The following is a 20263-nucleotide window of genomic DNA, read 5'->3' as shown; positions in this document are numbered from 1 at the left end:
GTACTCCCCAAGTTGCCAAATACTCTTTTTTTTTGTTGGGCAAGTACTCACAAGTTTAACTCTTGCATGTGTAAGAATTTGCCTTAGGGAAAAATCACCCAAGATCAAGGAACTCAAGCACAAGCATAGAATGGACCAAAGTATGATTAGAATAACAATATGATATTCAATTGATGTAATGTCATGCTCATATACACTAGGGGTGCCCGAATATAAAGGCCTTTGGAATGTTTCTAGAATGTCTAGGAGTTAGCAATATGATAGGCCTCACAACTAAGCACATGTCCACCAAGTGGAGATTATCCTCCATTAAGCACAAGAGTTAGTGCGATGATGAGAGGATAAGCCTACACATGTGGGTCACGTAGAGTTATGTTGTAGACACCATATGCTTAATTAAGAGTGCGAACTACTATGTTGTCTACATGACAACTCAGTTAATTATGCAAACTCTAGTGTTGTAGACACCATGTGCTAAATTAGAGTTGCTTACTTCTGTGTTGTCAACATGACAACTCATAAGAGTATGCAAACTCCTAGGTGTCAAACTAATAAAAAATAAAATAATGCATTGACCTAAGTAAACTTAAGTAAAGTGTAATAAGTAAATACTTATTTACACCAACAACATGTTTATAGACACAAAAACCATGGGTAAAAATGTTGATGCAAATAAAATACTTCTTAAAATGTGTTTTCCACATTTTTTTTCTAGAAACCATGCATTTTCTCTATTAGGATGTCAATTTTTAATTTGTAATTGAACTTTACCAAAAAAAAAAAAAGCTTCTTTAAGAGATTTTAATTTTTAGTTCTTTCCAAGTTGTCAAGTTTTTGCCGAGTTTTCCTCGATTTTTTTTTGAGCTTTCACCAAGTTGAAATTTTTGTGCTTGCTAAGTACTTTGTGAGTCCGAGTCTGCAAACTATGTTTTTATCAATATCAAGGAGCTTGTGAGACTATTTATTTATGCATAATTGGTACTTCCTTTGGACCTTCTCAATGGAAGAAAAAGAGGGAGTTTGTTGATATTCATTGAGTTGAATATACAAGATGCTTTTTTAAACTATGTTTTCCTTTTTGATGTTTTAGAACACATTTAATGCTTCATTATGAACAAGAGAGAGAGTGATAGAATTGTAGAAATAGTTGCATAAAGGGAAGTAGTGAGTTGAGATATAATAACCCTCTACCGGCTATAGTTTAAACGACATCAATTTCCTCTTTACTAAACAATAGTTGGCATTTTGTCAAATACTCGGTGATCATGCTTTGATACTATAAAGACTCTAATCGTCTCTGTTGATATGCTGAAGATGCAAATTGTTTGCTTGTGCTTCCTTGTTTTTTGTAATTTTGAAATATGTTAATGAATAGGACACTTGGAAGAATATATAGATAGATAGATAGATAGATAGATATGCAATGATAAATGTAATACAGTGTCAAATGATAATTCACAAATAAAGCTATGCCCAATTAAGTACAACTTGAAATTGAGTTTGCATTAATTGACTTATTTACAAATGACACTTGGTAAAATACACTTTATGTAACCAATGTGTAGCATGAAGCTGCCCAACTACTACTCCCAGCTTCACAAGATAGCCAACGATCACAGTTTTCTCTCAAATCGCCTAAGAATGGGCAAAATTATACAATAGGGTCCACCAAATCCAATGCAGCACTCAAGCTCTGCTGCATGAGCTTCCTCTCAGCAATGTGACCCCCAAATGACACTCACAGACCTGCAAAATTTGAAACGCAAGCCATTTTAGTTGCACACAAGCCCTCTTGAGATGATTGCAAGCCTTCAAAATGTCAACATGCTGCCTTAGAATGGAACGCCAGCCTCTAGAAAATGCAAGACAAACTCCAGACTGGTATGCAAGGCTTGGTAATGCAATCACAACCCCCTCAAATCAGATCAAATCTTTAGCAATAGAGAATACAATCCTCAACAAACCCCATATTTGCTACCAAGTAATTGACTCCTCAAGTACACTAGAATAGTAGGAGAAGCCACAATGAAATTCTCATTATTCACAAATTCTAAACTCCACTATACTTCAGCTATGGAGCAATACCTCAACTTTTAAACCCTTATACCTCAGCAATTGAATTCACAAATTAGAAAACCCTCTCAACCAAGCAACAAAAAAAAATTAGACAATTGGATGACGAATTCTCATAATGGGAGCTATATTTATAATCCCCATGTGCAACTTAGTTTCAACTACACACCTTTCACTTAAAAGCCTTTTTGCTTTATACTTGGGCACGTAATATAATTTATTAGTTTTCTTTTGGTTCCCAAAAACGACCTTTTCACCATATCATGATATTGTGACATACAAAGTCATTGTTTCTTGTGTCCAAGGTTTAAAATTTTTCAACCTCGTTCCAACGAGCTATGACACTAAGGTGACCAACATACAATACCAACAAAAATAACAACCTCAACATATTAAAATGAATAATAGTAATAATTCACCCATCTTGAGAAATTGGCTGAAGGAGCATCAAAATCAAAATCTAACAACATAAGAGTGATCCCGATGAAAAAAAACAATGAATAAACCTGACAGGGTGACTGACTTAAAATAGATGCTCCCTCCAAGTTTCTTTGAGCCCAAACCAAAGCTAGAAATAAAAATTGAGAGCATAACTCAACTCTTGTAACTCAATTGAGCTAATTGGAACCAACTATTGACCTACTATAAATAGTAAATCATTCAAAATGGAGCCAAAACTCACCATAGGCCATTGAGAAGCCTAATAACTCCACAACTAAGACCCTCAAATGCCACTGTCAGCTCACGAGGGTTGCGATGATGCACAACCCAAGCCAACTACAAGAACCTACTAAAAAAAAGGATATTACATGAGTTGAAAGGAGAGATGGAAAATAAACACAAATTTAAAGAAAAAGTACATAGAACATAAACACAAGAACCAAAAAAAATAAAAATAGTAAGATAATTGTTAATGTTGTAGCTGCAATCGAACTGATTTAATCATTTGATACATCATTATGATTACTAGTTAACAATTGTCTAATAATTACTAATCATAAATAATAAACCAATATCATTAAAGGATTGGTTAAAACATGTTAATAAAGGGACATGTCCCTCCTTGTCTCATCCATGATATAAATATGAGCAATATTGCTGCCTTTGGAACACAAAAAATAATAGGCACTGCTATTACATCTGCAACGATCCTACCTTAACATGGTATCAGAGTAGGTTGTTTGCTAAAAACAATTAGAATACAATATGTCTAAATTTGGATTACATTTACATGGCCAGTTTGATAAGAACAAAGTTTGGACATTCAAATATTGTTGTCGCATACAACGAAATTGGATCAATGCACTAGAAGAAGGGGATAATAAAAATTCAATATATTTTCATTAAAGGAAAAATATAATCCCTAGCTTGTATCTCTTGCCTCCAAAGAGGTTAGGAATGATAGACAAAGGCATAAGAATATCAACAGAAACCTAGAATTGAAAAGAAAGAGACAAATCGATAACCATAATGAGATTGCTGGAGAGACTAAAAAGATCAGTGAGAATGGGTCCCCTCATATAACCTAATTAAAGGAATGAATGAATACATTAAGTAGGAAGCTAAGTAGAAGAGGCGAGGAGCCCACTGTCAAAGCATCGCTCTGAGCCATCATGCAAAAGTTTTTGATGTAACTACGAAGATTACTCCATATACAGAACTGACACTATTTAAATTCATTATTTGAATTGAGTCATCAATTTCAAGAAAATGGAAATAGGCTAGTGATTGTAATAGGTGAAAATGAACATTTATTATGAAAATTTTGACTTTTATGCAATAGAGCAATGTCTAGTTGCAACAACTTGGGCATATGTTGACCCAACTTATAAGGCATTATTTTCATAAAATTCCTAATATATATCATGTATCTTATACTTTTTGTGCATGGAAGCTTGGACTAGCCTTAGAGTTGCTCTTCTTGGAACTCAAGTTGTTGTTAGTTTTGAAGATTGTGTAGAAAATACATCTAGTTTGGAAACAAAAAAATTGCGGGTTAAGAATTGAATTGACAGTCATTGAGCTCAACTAGAGTGTTAGCCATCAATGTTAAGTATGGAATTTTGACTAAGTACAGAGCTTTCCACTAGGTCAAGGAAGATCAAATCATTGGACTAGAGATATTTTATATGATACAACTTTAGCACTATGACATCCCTTGTTGAGTCATACTTTGAAGTTTGGAGTGGGCAAAGATCATTGATGGAGCTTTAGATATGAACATTTCATAAACGATGGCATTCTATATTTGATTGTAATGAACCAATCATTGAATGCTTCCCTCAAGAATTGTTGTGTGAACTATGTGACTCATGCCACTAATAATAAGTAAAACAAATATGAGCAAAAATCTCATCTATACTAGACTATAGATGCTAGCATGGTTATTTGCAATTGTTGTTCCAGCTTGAGGATTTCGTATATATGTATTGAGGGCAGTGCATATCGTTTAAGAGTCACCCACATATTTGGCAATGAATACTTGATGAGATAATTCTCGTGTGTCCTCCAATATGGCTAAACACATCCTAACCAAATAAAGACATTGTAATTAAGGAAAGTTCATGGTATGCATAGTAGTTTGAAAACCATGGCTTTAGTGTGCTAACTATTCTAACAAATACATATTTTCATGCCAATATGTATAGTCAGGTTGTGTAATTTGCAACTTTGGATAGAAGATCGGAGACAAAATAAAGAATGCAAAAAGATCAAAATGTTGGTTCAATTGTTATAGGAAATGTGTATGCCAAATACAAAAGAATATTGGGTATAGAGTGGGATAGTTTTAGTAAAATCTTGTGATGATGAAATAGTTGGAAATGATTCTAATTAAGATAGTGATGTATGTGCCGACCAAAGCTGAAAGATCGAACTGATCGCTTCTATTCCGTCCTCTCATAGTGCAAATAGAGTAAGGTTCCAAGATCTATAAAATAGAAAGAAGTTTTCCATTTTTGATGTGATGCAAATTGTTCAACTATACAAGAGTGGGAATTTTACATTGCAGGGGGTAATAATAACCAATGTTCCATTCCCATTGTTTGACAAATGCTTATATGGAGGCATTTTCTGATTTGATGCTCATGGACCTTCATTAGAGAAACTTTTATCAAGGATATTGATGTGCAAATAAGTATTTATTGTCCTTGAGTATTACAATTATCTACTCACTATAGTCTCTCTTATTTGTATTTCTATACGTACTATATGAGCTATTTTTTTTTATCTTTTCCTTTGTCTTCGAGGATTCTCTTGTAGGAAAAAAAGAATGGTACATTAGGCATGCTAACAAATATTGTATAGGACTCAATCTTATGACAATCGCTCCAAAGAAGTTTTGATCAATGATTCATTAGTCATTTGATGATCATGCTAAATAAAGTGAGCCTCTTGAAGCAAGATATCTTTAATAATTGAGACTATGAATATCCTTCTATATCAAAAGGGAGCCTGACATTTCATTAGAGGAAACTTTGGACAAAGAGGAGAGGAGGTTGATACATGTACTTAAGAGAACCACGTTATCTTAATTTCTAATGTTGTCAAACTTGAGGATAAATCTATAGTTTAGTACATTCACACATGTTACTATGAATCAAGATGCTTATGTGTCAGAAGGAGAAGATAGAGGATATAATTTAGTTGATTTTGATTTAGAGGGAGTAGACCATGTCGAGATGGATCCTCTAGTGATCATTAAATTATATCAAATGGAGGACTATGATTCATGAGATGTTTTTTGTATGTAAACAAAAAGGCCTTTATGCAAATGCCTAAACTATAGATGGATACTTGAAATACTATTCATTTAGAGTACATTATCACTGAAGATTTGACAACCTATATTTTCTCCAAGCTTTCAGCCAAAGTGTAGTTTATTGAAGACAACCTTGGATTAACGGATCGGAACCTTTAGCGAGATGGAGCCTCAACATTAGTGATTACTTGAGATGTACTATAATGCATCCTTTTCTATGAGAGAAAAGTTTGAGGTGAAAGTCTTTGTTCCACTCTCTAGAAATGTTCATGGTGGATGTCATGTGAGTTACATGACTTTGTGGAAACATGAGGGAAGGTGATGATCTTTCATTGATTTTTGTTTGTAGTTACTATAGTAAGGTGACAGTCTTACAATAGTCTAACCCTCTATCAAGATGGATATCATATGGTTGATATCTAAGTAGATCATGATAGATTATATCTTGTAAATCAATATCAACTGAGAGATAGATGTCGTCACATAGATATCTATAATCATGGTGGATTTAATATTAGTGGACAAGCCGTGATTTTGATGTCCCTATGGTAAGTATCATATGAGTGATGTGTGCACATACCTTATGTACATATTGAGTACCAGGTAAATATCATGAAACTTGATATTTGTAGGCCATTACTTGTAATATCATGAGATGGTATTATTATTATGGTGGATATCTCATATTAAGATATCTGTGGACATGCCATACAACTTGATGATATTATTATGGTGGATATCTTGTAGTATGATATCCGTGGACATACCATACTACCTAATATCATATTGAGATGATATCTCATTGTATTGCTTAAGAGCACAGTGTGTTAATTCTATAACAATCCTCTCTAGCTAAGAGGGAGTGTTAATGTTGTAGCTTCAGTAGGATTAAATTAATCATTAGATACATTTTTATGATTACTAGTTAATAATAATGATTAGTAATCATTAGAGAATCAATGTACACACACACACACACGTTTAACAATTGTTTAATAATTACTTATTATAAATAATGAACCAATATCATTAAAGGATTGGTTAAGACATGTTAATGAATAGCCATGTCTAATGAACGGATATGTCTCTCCTTTTCTTATCCACAATATAAATATGAGAAATATTGCTGCCTTTAGAACACAGAAATTACAGGAAGTGCTATTACATTTGCAGTGATCCTACCTTAACACTAATAAATAAATAATTTTTTTAAGAAAGAAACAAAGAAAAATGTATGAAAAGATAAAAATACAAATAAAATAGCTAGCTAAATTGTCAAACAATTAACACGAAATTGGAAAATAGAAGAGAAATAACATAAACTTAAAAAGACTAAAATAGAAAATAAAAGAGAATAGAGGGAAAGGCAAAACAAAAAGAACATCACATAACAAATATTTAAAAACTTAATATTAAAAATATAAATGAATAACAAAACACAAAAACAAAAAGATTTAATAGGTATGAAAAATGAAAATAGATAAAATAAGAAGAAAGCTAAACAAAACAAAAATATTCAAGTTTTGTACTAAATAGTACACAATGATTTTGTGAGCCAAAGCTATATATTGCCTCATCATTGCATACCTTAAGTGCCATAATAAGTCAGGTCCACCCTACATTTATACAAACAAGATTTAGCATTTACCAAGGCAATGAATGAGAATTGATTTGGAAAAAAAATTCATCATGGCTTCTCAACATTGCATGAAGATATATTGTGGCTTTAATGAACAGTTCCGCTGGTGCATATTTGAATGTTTGGGTAGTTGTAGCCTGTAGGGTTACCTCTTTTTGACAAATTATTTAATGCGGGCATATACATTGTGCAGCTAAAGCAGATGGTAACAGCCCTTTTGAATGAATCCGACATAGAAGTCACCGATGAAATTCTTGAATCCATATTGGATAAGGTGGTGCTACTGTATTTATCTTTATGGTGACAATTCTGGAATTCTAAATTTTTGAATTTTTTTCTCTAGTTTGCATTCGTTCTTTGTAAATTGATTTTGTTTAGTTGATTGGATCACAGACATTTACAGATGCAGATTTTCGTCATGATGGTAAAATTGATAGGGAAGAATGGAGAGAGTTTGTTGTCTGCAATCCTTCTATTTTGAAGTACATGACTCTTCCCTATTTGAAGTAAGCAACCCTTTTAGGATAATATTTCAAAGTCTGCTTAATCTCCTCGCTTACTAAGCGTTATGGAAAGTCTATCATATTCTACATAAGCATTATGATGTTGGCTCTGTTATTTAGTTCTTTTTATGTGCCTTTTGTTATTTCTGATTATAAATGCTCGTGCTTGCAGCTGTATTGACAAATATATTTTGAAGATTTTTTTATTGCACAGACTTTCTACAAGGTAGTTTTGATATCTTGTTAACTTGCTAGCTAAATTGCCTGTTAATTATCTTTGGCTTCACTTGTTAAGTTGCAAATTTCCCCCTCATCTCTGTACATAGGAAGTGAGAATATGTTTTATCCATTTATCCAAACAAATTCCCAGTTAACTAATATGCTACTACTACAATAATACATCTAATTGGCACATTATGGCTATTTGAAAAATCTTGGCATATGTAGTTGGTTATTTTATTTTATGCATTTGTTCTTGTTCTCTTCAAGCTGAAGGGGCAAATGCACCCTGTAAACGGGTTTGATGTAACAAATGATAACATAACGAAAGCTAAGATTAATACTTTCTCAAGTTGAAAGAAGGTAGCAGCAAGCTATAAATTTTTGGCTTGGACCAGTCATAACTACTTGCTTTAAGTTTCAGCTCAGTCTTATGGATGTCCCATGTGAACCGATTACTTGCAAAGGGAATATATGTGTAGGCCCCTCAATTCAAACCTGAGACTTTCCATAGTGAACTGCTTATCAGTCTTATGGATGTCCCATGTGAACCGATTACTTGCAAAGGGAATATATGTGCAGCCCCCTCAATTCAAACCTGAGACTTTCTGTAGTGAACTGCTTAAATTTTGATACATCCTGCCACTCTCAGATAAGGGTATATGTGTTTTATGATATTGAATTCTGAGAACTGGAAATTGATTCCTTCAAAATTCAATCAAGCACACTAGCAACCACATCTACATCTGAATCCTTGGCAACCAATCATTTAAATTTTGTTGCTACATAAGTGTTAGCTGTAACATCAGGTGTGGCTCCCTTTTCATCATTCTTTCAACCTATGCTTGAGTCTCTTTATAGAATCATTCCTAAGTTGGTCAGTGCTAATGTTTTGAAACTTCCTCTTGTAAAGTGTACTGACCATTTGAAACCATTGACAAAGTCTTATGATCCCAAATCATTTTGCCAATATCACCATCAAACTGAACCTGATACTAAAAAGTGCTGTTTGTTGAACCGTCTCATCCAAGATCTTATTGATTTCAATACCATAACTATTAAATTATTAATCAATCTTCACGAAGTTCCCTCTTAGAGATTGGTGTTTTCATCTGTTACAACTTACTTGCATTTTCTGCCAGGACGACTGATGTGATCAATAGAAATTATTATCTATTGACAAAAGGTTCAGGTGAGAGAGGGAGTTGATTTATCTTGCTTGATGTAAACTCAAATCTACTGCCTGCACTTTGCATTTTTTTAATGTTTTGTGTGTTAAAAATTATCACTGTAAGCTGTATCTCTAGATTTGAGGTTGTTTTCTAGATGCATTAACATGGCTGCATCAGATAAATGTCGTTTTAGTACTTGGACAGACCAATGGTATTCACAATTAAAATTTACAAAGTATGGTTAAAACTTACTTATGCAGGAATATCACTACGGCATTTCCAAGCTTTATCTTCAACACTGAAGTGGATGATCCCAGTAAGTCTAATGACTCCTGAAGAATCTGTCTTTAACTAAAGAGCTTCTTGGCACAGCCATCATTGATTAATTCATTTAAAGATTTCCTTGTTGAGGGAGTCCAAGTGCTTGGCATGCTGGAAAGATATATCCATAATGATGAAAGAAGTGAAGAGCAAAGGGCATTTTTTGTACTTTATCAAAGCTATTTATGGGCATCAGAAAGATTTTAATAATGTTCACAAGGCCAAAGCAGCCTATTGAACTCACAAACTTGTTCAGATTAGCCACATGCAACAAGAATTTCTGAACTAACTACAGTCAGGGCATGTTTGGGGTTTCTTATATTTATATGCAATGTACATGGCACATTGTATCTCTTTTGAGCAGAAATAAATAGTAAAAATGACCCTCGTGCTTGTTATTTTGCTTGTGTCTAATGGTAGATCTGTCGGTCTTAATGGTTTTATAACTAGCATTTGCACTATAGGAGGTGCAAGGAGGGAAGCTGATAGGCAGTTTTGGAGTTGACAATTTTGATAATTCTTAACTTATTAAGAGTTTGGATCCCTTAAAACATATTTTAATGATTGAACTAATAAAGATTAATTTTTAAATCTAAAATTTCTGTCTTGTGTGATCAAATATGTAAACATTGATTCATTGGTCAAAGTCTGTATTGGAGTATTTTTATCTTTGAATTTAATTGATTTTGTTATTTTATGTTGTACAACTTTTAAGGAAACATTATTATATAACTAGAAATAGATTTTTTTTTATAGTTTTCGCAAACTTTTGGAAAAGTATCATTTGGGCTTGTGATATTTAGTTTGTTTACATGTCCAATCGGTAAAAATTAAATAAAATATCAATGTACCTAAACCTTAAAGTAACGTGTATTTATTTTAATTGAATACACATACTATTTGTCATTATGCAATAAGGAGTTTGTGAACAACCATTTTGTAATAGGTTGTTGTACCCAAATTTGTAGAATGTATCAATTAAAACTACATTTTTTAGATTCACACAATCTCTTTTTTTCTTGCATATTTGTGCATCCCCAAGACTGGAATGGAGAAACACACTACAAGATAAGATGTAAAACCACTTCTTGTTCTTTTTCCAACAAGAATGACTGCATTTGTAGAATGTATCAATTAAGAATACATTTTTTGGATTCAGACAATCTCTTTTTTCTTACATATTTGTGCAACCCCCTAGGCTTGGATAGGTGGGAAAGATTTGAGCAAGTGTGGAAAGAAAGAATCACCTACATTAATGAAAAATCAAGAAAGTTCAAAAATTGTGACATAGAATAAACAGCTAAATGGTTGTAGAAATAAGGGGAAGAGTGTGGTGGTAACTACAATGCATAATATTTGGCAATTCCTGTATGTAAGATCAATAATGGCGTTATCAAGCTAAACATTCATAGATCATGAGGTAGATTGCACATGTCATTCCATTTAGAGAAGTTGAATGAGCATTCATTGTAGTGTGTGAATGTGAATTAAGCAATCTTCTTTGGAGAGAGCATAGTCTGAAATCCATTGTCATAGTAAGTTACATAGTCTTGTCATTCCTAATATCATACCAGATAGTCTCTCATTGTCATAAAGACATCCCTAGGCCGCCTGCGGATGATATTGTCTTAGTTTTCACATGACATTTCTCTACTGTAGTCAGGTGTCCAAAGCTCTAGTAGAGTTATTTGTGTTATCTAATTTTCTTGACTTCTACTTGTTTAGTTAGTTTTCTTATAGAAATGTAGATATTGAAGTCATTTATAGGTTAGAAACTATTATTTTGTCAAGGGATGTCCTTTTTATTCTTCACTTAGTATGATTTTGTAGATCAATGACACACTAACTCTCTGAAGATGTAATGAATGATGCCCATTCAATTTAATGTAACACAATAAGTATACTCAAATTATCTATGAATTTGCAAGCTAACAATGTCAAACAAAATCCTTTGTCATAAATAATCTGAGAAACGACACTTCTTTGGTGTGGATAACTTGGAGGAAGGATTAATTGTGCAGATTTTTAAGATAATCCAATGCCCAATTTGGGTATAAAGGAAGAGATTTGTGTCCTTGTGTACATTCTCCTGGTGCATGAGGATTACTCATCAATTGATTTGCAATAAGACAAGAATTTGTGCGTCCTGGATGACTTGATGAACTATAATTGTAGGATATATTGTAGTAGTTAATGTTTAGTTTTGCAACCTTACTTGTGAATAACTTTGGCAGGTTATTTGTGATGGAGTCAACTTTTCTAACTCATATCCATTTATTCCACCAATGACGAGCAAGATTTTTTCTCCTATTTGGTAATGCGTTCATTTTGTCAATCTTCAGATTATCTTGTTTTTAAAAATAAATGTAAACAATTTTACAAACTATGCATATGCTTATATTGCATAGCCATTAAACATGGTTGTAGAATATATGAATTTTTATTCAAGAAGCAAACTATATCTTTTGTGCTTTTCATTTTAGGATATTTTTGAGCTTGTATGACCATGCCACTTGATGTTGAATTGTGGAAGAGATCACTTCTTTCAATTTTTGTTCTTTCCTTTTTTTGTAAGTTGTGTCGAATTTTACCTAGGTTGGAAACAAGCAAGTTCCATTATAATTTTTGTTTTTTTTGTAAATTGTAGTAGACATTTATGTGTAATGATATAGACCTATCTTTTTGAAGGTAGAGAGTAGATCTCCAATATTTCCCATTTTTTTAATTTGATCAATAGGAGATTAAAACTAGTAGGTCATTAGCAGTAGTAACTATTAGGTAATAAAGATGCCAAAAATATTCAAACTTGTCAGTATGAATACTATGACAATATTTTTCCTTTAATGGGAAACAATTTGTATGCTACCTTTGTCTCCCTTAATATGTTGTATTTTGTTCAAGTAGACTTTTTTAAGTATGAGATCATTTCATTTGGTATCCCATTATTCTTAGGCATACATTTTTGTACTGTTGGTTATTGTCTTAATTTCGTTAGTCATTTAAAAAATGTTTCTTCTTGTGAAATGAGTACTTTGTCTAAATGAGAGTGCATTGTTACCTAATTTGGAAGAGCTTGTACTTAGTATTTTATTTGTAGTAGTAACTATTAGGTTATGAAGAATAATGCAATACAATCTTGTCAGTAAGAATTTTTCTAAAATAATGTTGCATAAATGAGTTACCTTTTTTTGTATGGTAATTGTAGGAGAGATTTTTTCTTTGTAGATGTGTTGTTTTGGCTATTTACTAGTTTGAAATCCCATTGATAATAGTGTGATGGCTCTATCCGAAGTTGTTATACATGTTTTTTCTTAGATAGATGACACAGTTGTTTTTTGTCATTTGACTTTACCCATATTGTTTATGAGCCAATCACCTTTAGAATGTGTTAGAGATGTTATAATGGCCATTGTAGAAGACATACAATTGTTAGCAATCAAGGTTCTTTAACTTTGTCGAATTCCCTTTGTAATGTAAGCCATTTCCATTTTTCACTATAGTAAAAATTACAAGTCGGTATGTATTTATTTCTAAAGACTTAGTAAGTTTGGTAAATTATTTCCTACATTGAATTTGAAATTGAAAAATGAGATTCTTTTTCTAGAAGCATTAAACAAAAAAATAGCATATAAAGAAAAAAAAAACCTTTTTAATGAGGGAGGAGGTATGTAAATCTGTTTGAGAATAGATATGCAAATAGTAAAATGTAGTATCTGTCAAATTGTAGAACTCATAATAGGTATTAATTAAAGTACCAATAATGATTTTATTACTGTGAATAATGTTGATGTTGGTCGTATCTTTCCTTGCTATTTTGAGAGCAATTGTTAATAAACCTCTTCTCTTTCCATATTATGTTGTATGGATTCTTTTTCATTTTGCAATAGCAATTGAAAGAGAGTGGTGGTTGTGTATGTAGCCCTTGTATATTCTTTTACCTAAGATATTACAATAAAGGTGAGGCCTTTGATGACCAACTTTACCAATATCAATCATTGCCTTCTTGAGTGTCAAGCCTTGTGATTTGTGTATAGTGATAGCCCATGTCATTGATAGAGGAATTTTCCTACAATTCTCTCATGTTATAGGTTGTATTGGCATTGTTTTTGGGTTTTTTTAAGCCCATAGTGGACCATTATTTTCAAATGTTATAGTCATATGTGTTGGATCATGTGTAGTAGACAATATCTTTGACTTGTCCAAGTGACCCATTTACAAGGCTAGCATGTATCCATATGTTTGCTATTAGAATTACATATTGCAATTTGCTTAGTAATACTTCTAAGGTAGTTTCTCGACATTATCAATATTACCTAATTTGCATTGTGTGTTTACTACAAGGATCAATGCAATAGGTGCATTTAGCTGTTGCAACCTTTTTCTAGTTTGTATTGTTACAAGTTCATTTGTTGGGAATAAGTGAATGAATAGGTCAAAAATTTCTTATTCAATTTTTGTAAGGTTCTTGTTTGTTTCTTGTCATTAACAATTCCCAACCTAGTTGTTTTGATTCTCCATTGCACATATTTTGTAAGATTTCTCAAAATTGTACTTGCATTTGATTGTCAGCATCTTGTCTATATTTTTTTTTGCAATGTTATAATTGTATTAAATTTGTACCATAATTTTTTTGCAATTGTATGATATGTGGACACATGTTTTTCCATCATAGGCAGTAGTTGTGTGAAGTTTCCTACGAGTATGATACTAATATCCTTGATGCAAAGATGTTGATTTTGAGGTATTGCATTGTGGAGTCTACTATCAATATTTAGAAGCATCTTTGCCCCAATGAAGCTCATCTCATCGATGAGAACATATCTTATATTTTTCATCTCTCCTTGGAAAGATGTTAATGGTTGTACTTGGAGAGATTGCATGTCTTTGATTAGAATCTTTACGAATGCATGTATTGTTGAGGCGTGTAAATTAAATGCATCTATTCCTATTGGAGCAAGAAAAAGGAGTGAGTTTACTTCTTGATGTCCTTGTCTTTGTAGTGTGCTTCTTACACACTTGATGATGGCTTCTCAGTTCATGTTGTTTCTATTATGACCATATATTTTTTCAATTAATACAAATCTATTTTATTTATTATTCTAAATATTTAGATATCTTATTATTGTTTATTTTAGTTTTGATATTTTTGTTCAAATTTTTATTAGTTATTTTAATTATTAACAAATAGATTAAAAATTTTATTTTACAATCAAATTTTATTTTTTCTCAATTAGGACATATCATGTTTTATTTAATACAAATCTATTTTATTTATTATTCTCGAAAATTAATAATTTTATTATGATTTATCTCAATTTTGATATTTTTATTTAATAGATAAAACTAATTTTACTACTCATTTTAATTTTAAAAAATAGATAACAAGATTTTTTGGATTCAATTATTATGAAAATGAAATTATATATTTTTTCAATTAATACAAAGTAATTTAATTTATTATTATAAAGATTTATGAATATTATTTTTCATAATTTTAATAAACTTTTTTTAATTTATCAAATAAATTATATTTGGTTTTTATGAATCAAAAATATTAAAAAATATTTACTAATTTTTAATATTAAAAGTAATCTTAACTTTAGTCTATAAAGTATTTAAAAATTAATTAAATAGATGAAATTTTTTTTTATGAAAAGAAAACTATTGAGAAACTATTTATTTAATTTTTAATATAAAAAACAATCTTAAATTTTGTATATAAAGTTTTGAATATAATATTATAATTTATTTTTATAAATGTGAAGATATTATCAGTACATTTATATATTTTTTTCATTCAATAATGTTATTATTTTTAAATTAGTATAAAAAGAATGTAATCATTATTTTAAATAAATAAAAAATAGAATATATATATATATATATATATATATATATATATATATATATATATATATATATAAAATTGCTAAAAGAATAATTAAATTAAAGAAGAAATAAACTTTATATTTTATCATTACAAAGAAAACATATATATTTTTTATACTATCATTTCACTTGTAATACTTTAGTTGATTAATACACATCTTTCTTACACCAAAAAAACATAAATTTTAGGTTTCATACAATTAATTTTATTATACAATATTATTATTTATTTTAATTTTAAAATTAATTAATTAAAGAGATAATTAGTTTGATTATTTTAATGAATAAAAAATACTTTAGAGTTTTTTCAAATAAAATCAAAAATAAATAATGTTCAACATTGTTTTCATAATTTGAACAGACTTTACAGACCACAATAAAATGGTTTAATGATTTTGTAAGGTTGTTATGTGTCTATTAATGTTTTTCACAATGTGAGACAAATTTTCTAAGTAAAAAGTATAAGGGCAATCCCACATTAAAAGCCTATTGGCTAATTACCTTGGCTTATTATAATGGTCATGGACTTCACACACATGACTATGCAACATAAATCAATGATATAAAAATTTTGTAAACATATATTAAAATATTTTCTTCTTATTATCTAATTTAAAGAGAGTTTTTCCTCTTTTTATTATTTTAGCATTTTATATATGTGTTCTTTGAAAATTATAAGGAGTTCACTTTTATGATGACAATGGTGACCACTTTTATGTCTTTTAAGGTAAAATACCCTCTTATAAGATCAATTATAAGTAAGAGTTTTGTAACCTAATCAGAAAATGGAAGTTGCTGATAGAAGGAGAAATTTTGATACAAGTTTTCTTTTTGATATTGTCTTACTGTTTTAACATAGTCAGTGTGGTTAAACAAGATGTTCATCATTTGATTGACTTGGTTGATCAGTTTGGTTTGCCATCAAGGCCAAAGAGGGAGATTGTTGAAATTTGATTGAAAAGATCATTGATTGAGAACGATTATTGAAAGAGGGAGATTGTTGAAGAAGACTGTGTGTTTCAATCATTTTTTTGACACTAATGTCAAACCTGCTATTTGATGGTAAGACAACTACTTATAAGATTCAAGTACTATCACTTAGTTCATTAATGAAGAGGATTTGATCAATAAGATGTAACAAAAGCACCTAGAGGAAAGGTTGAGTTATGATTATGTAATGAAGTACAAGGATCAACTAAGACAGTGATGACATGATATATTGATAATTTACTTAAGATTACAAATGTTGGCTACACTAAGAAAGTTTAGAAGAACAAGTTACACAAAGTTTGTCTGCTAAGCTTGACTGAGTGGATAGTAGGTGCCAAGAAAAGTTAGTGCAAGCCAGGCAGAAAGTTAGTTGGAGCCAAGTGAAAGCAAATTCTAGTGGATGTCGAGCAAGACAGCTAATGCTGAGTAAAGTTTAGTTGATGCCGAGCATTAGTAAACTTTAGTTGATGCTGAGTGATTTTATAGTTGATGCTGAGCAACGTAGTATGTGTTGAGCATTAGAAGGTTGATAATGTTGAGCTATTGTATTATGTTAAAGATTGAATATTTTCCAAATCTAAGCTGACAAGTTTATTTTCTTGAAACTTGTGAACAAAGAGAAAGATAAGGTTGATGAGTTGGTGGCACAGAACTTGATGTAAACTATTTTTGAGGTGAATTCAAATGGATTCTAGGAGAAGTTTCTAGAAGAGATAAAAGATATGGGGTAGATATATTGTATCCTACCTAATCTATCCGAACCCTAAATTTGGACGATGAAAAATGAGCGGAAAAATATCCTAATTTCCTATTTATAAGAATGTCTAGTCATATAGCAAAAGTTGTCATGTGCGAGAACCTAAGGAAGAGAAAGAGTTAAGGGTTTTTCTTCATCAAGTGAACCAAGAGAAGAATCTACAATGACATGCTAAGCAAGAAGGCTTAAGGAGATAAATGCTTGAAGGGTGAACAAGTTGTCAGAGCTACAAAGTATGAAGGCCAAGCAGAATTGAGGACTAAACATAGATCTTAAATCTGAAAGAGAATTTGTAAGTTGTATCAGATCAAAGCTCTACTATTACTCTCTAACAATTGTATCAGTTTAGAGTAAATCCTTTGGATTAAGGTTGACCTAACACTCATTTGTAAATCCTTTAACTAGGTGGCATTCCAAGTGAATGGCCTAAAGTTCTCTAACAAGGCTCACTTCTAATAGGGTGATTGAAATCCCTTAACCAAGTCACATTTAACAATGTGTATTGTAACCTTTAATAGGGTTGGCCTTTCACAGGGCATCACTTCAAAAGAGTGAAAAGGAGTAGTATGTTACTAGTGGTTTTTTCCAAATTGGGTTTTCACGTAAATCATTGCGTCAAGTGTGTTGATGAATCTACTGTATTTTCTGCTTTACATTTTTGCAAGTTGATTTGACAGTAACATACAAATTTTAGTGATTGCATAATGGGTGTATGCATGAGTATTAATGTTTTATGGGTTAACTAAGTTGTGAAAAGTTTTATTTATACATCTGGACCTTAGATAACTTATCCACACCCCCCCCCACCTCTCTCAGTTATTCTAAAGTATTCCAACAAGTTAATACTAAACATTTGTCTGAACATCAATGATAATATACAATTGAAGAATTGTTTCCAACAAACTCTCTTTGGCATTGATGGTGAGACAACATGTCAACATAAACTGATAGAAGTATGAGCAATAAGATAATATTCATAGTTTCATTATAGTTCTCATTTATAGCAACTCCCTCTGAAATGTTGCTTGGGTTTATTTCTATTGCTTCCCTGTCAACACTTTGTTGTGTACTTCTATCATTTTCTCCCTCTCTGTTGTATATTACATCATTTGAGTATCTTTTTCTAAGATATAAAACTCTTCCTCTTTCAGTCTGACACTAAACTTTCCCTTCATTCTTCCTTTCAACTCCTTCCTTTTTGACATTTATGAACTCTCCCTCTTTGACATCAAATACCAAAGGATACAACCTTTTGAAGTTATAATGTACCTTTTATACTGATTCATATGGAATATGCTCTACATTTCACATCTAAAGTGTGACAACCTACATCAATTACTTGATAGATTTTCAATGGAACTTGGTTGATGTCTCGCTATCTTTTTCTTTAGTAAGTATTAAATAGGGGAATAACCCCTAGTCTACCTCTTAGATATATAAATGCATCCTTAGGTAAATCCTTATTAAATATATGTACTCTCTGCTCCTTGGTTTTCATGTCATGCCCAAAATTTAGAAGGCAAAACACAACCAATAATTTTTTTTTGAAAGGTGAACTAAAGATAAAACATGTAGACCTATACTTTTTTATGAATGTTCTATCGAACTAAGGGAAGAGTTTCAGAATATAACAATTTATGTTTCTTAAGGATGTTAGAATTTTGTTTTATTTGATCATTGAGTGGAGATAATTAATCCTAATTGATGTGGTAGAATTTGTTTCATTCAAAAAATTTGGACTTCAAGTTTCCAAGGGAGACCAATAAGTTTTCTAAAATTTGTTGGAATTCTAAGTTATAACATAAGGTCTAGAAGATGTTATCATTTCAAATTCTATATCCTATCCTTGAATGAAGACATTACGAATATGATTGTGAAGTACAATTTCTATGCCAATGTAATTGTAATGATTCAATTGTTTGCGATAGTGAAGATGTTTTATAATTGTCCTAAAAGTTTTGATTTCGGATCGTCTAACCATATATACATAACCTCAACTTGCTACATCCTATGTCTACTTCTATTCTAGTGTATTATTATATAGGTACTACTATTTTAATGAACTTCTTACTTTTTATCCTCTATGAACTTCAACTAAATTGACGTCTTACGAACTAGGTACTATTAACTAGATTTTTAAATCCATCATCAATATTTAATCTCCAAATTACTATAATGTATTACCTAACATACAACTTATCATCAACTTCTTGCACATTTACTAGTTGAATGGTACATCGAACCCTTTAAAAGATTATGTTCATATGCTCTAAATCTATAGATTTACTTAGCAACATGAGTTGTATATTGAGAAGCAAATTAAATCATGTTAGCAATATCACAAGAGATGTATATGTTATTTTATATATTTAATATATCCTAAATTCATATTATTAGTAGCCACCCTCTTACTAACACATATCCTACATAATACTCAACCCACATAAAAGAAACCATGTTGAGAATATATATATTTATACTTAATTGCCAAACTATGATAATTTCCCAATTTATCACTAACTAATGGTACCTTAACTAACCCCATGTCCTACTAATAATCATACCTTTATTATTTAATTAAAAATAATAATAATAAATTTTTTTTAAAAATGCTAACCTACATTCCCATCTCTTCCTAACTTACTAATGTCAAATCTAAACAACACCCTAGTTTTTTATCACCTACTAACTATATTAATACTAACTTCTAACTAACCTATACTTCCTATCCTACTAAATATGTTAATGCTTTACCCACAACTAAAATCATTTATGCTAACACACACCTTAATCTTTACTTACCTTCATTCACTAACTCTATTCCCTAGCGACTCTTCCCCCTTAATGCCTACCTATTTCCTCCTCCAAAATGTGGTCCCCCTCCTTTTTTCAAGACCCACATGACATGGGAGGAGGGGCCCTTGATTTCCTTTTCCCTTT

General features: G+C 31.2%; 1 protein-coding gene across 7 annotated transcripts in view; it reads left to right on the top strand.

Annotated features, from left to right (window-relative positions):
- LOC149576807 (calcineurin B-like protein 7) overlaps window positions 1-10285 on the top strand; it is a 257938-nt gene extending 247653 nt beyond the window's left edge. For 3 of the 7 annotated variants that reach the window (XM_089820112.1, XM_089820081.1, XM_089820072.1), the window contains 4 exons: window positions 7666-7746; window positions 7866-7978; window positions 8148-8201; window positions 9627-10285. In XM_089820112.1, the coding sequence (XP_089676238.1) occupies window positions 7666-7746; window positions 7866-7978; window positions 8148-8201; window positions 9627-9702 (324 nt within the window). In that variant the 3' untranslated portion in view covers window positions 9703-10285. The remainder of the gene's footprint in view (window positions 1-7665; window positions 7747-7865; window positions 7979-8147; window positions 8202-9626) is intronic. The other 4 variants (XM_089820104.1, XM_089820096.1, XM_089820088.1 and 1 more) reach the window with 3 other exon arrangements.
- The last annotated feature ends 9978 nt before the right edge of the window (window positions 10286-20263 follow it).

The sequence above is a fragment of the Cupressus sempervirens genome, chromosome 1 (assembly GCF_028749045.1).
Source record: "Cupressus sempervirens isolate cs-2001-9-10 chromosome 1, ASM2874904v1, whole genome shotgun sequence".
NCBI classification, from domain to species: domain Eukaryota; kingdom Viridiplantae; phylum Streptophyta; class Pinopsida; order Cupressales; family Cupressaceae; genus Cupressus; species Cupressus sempervirens.
This window is presented reverse-complemented; position numbering and strand designations above follow the sequence as displayed.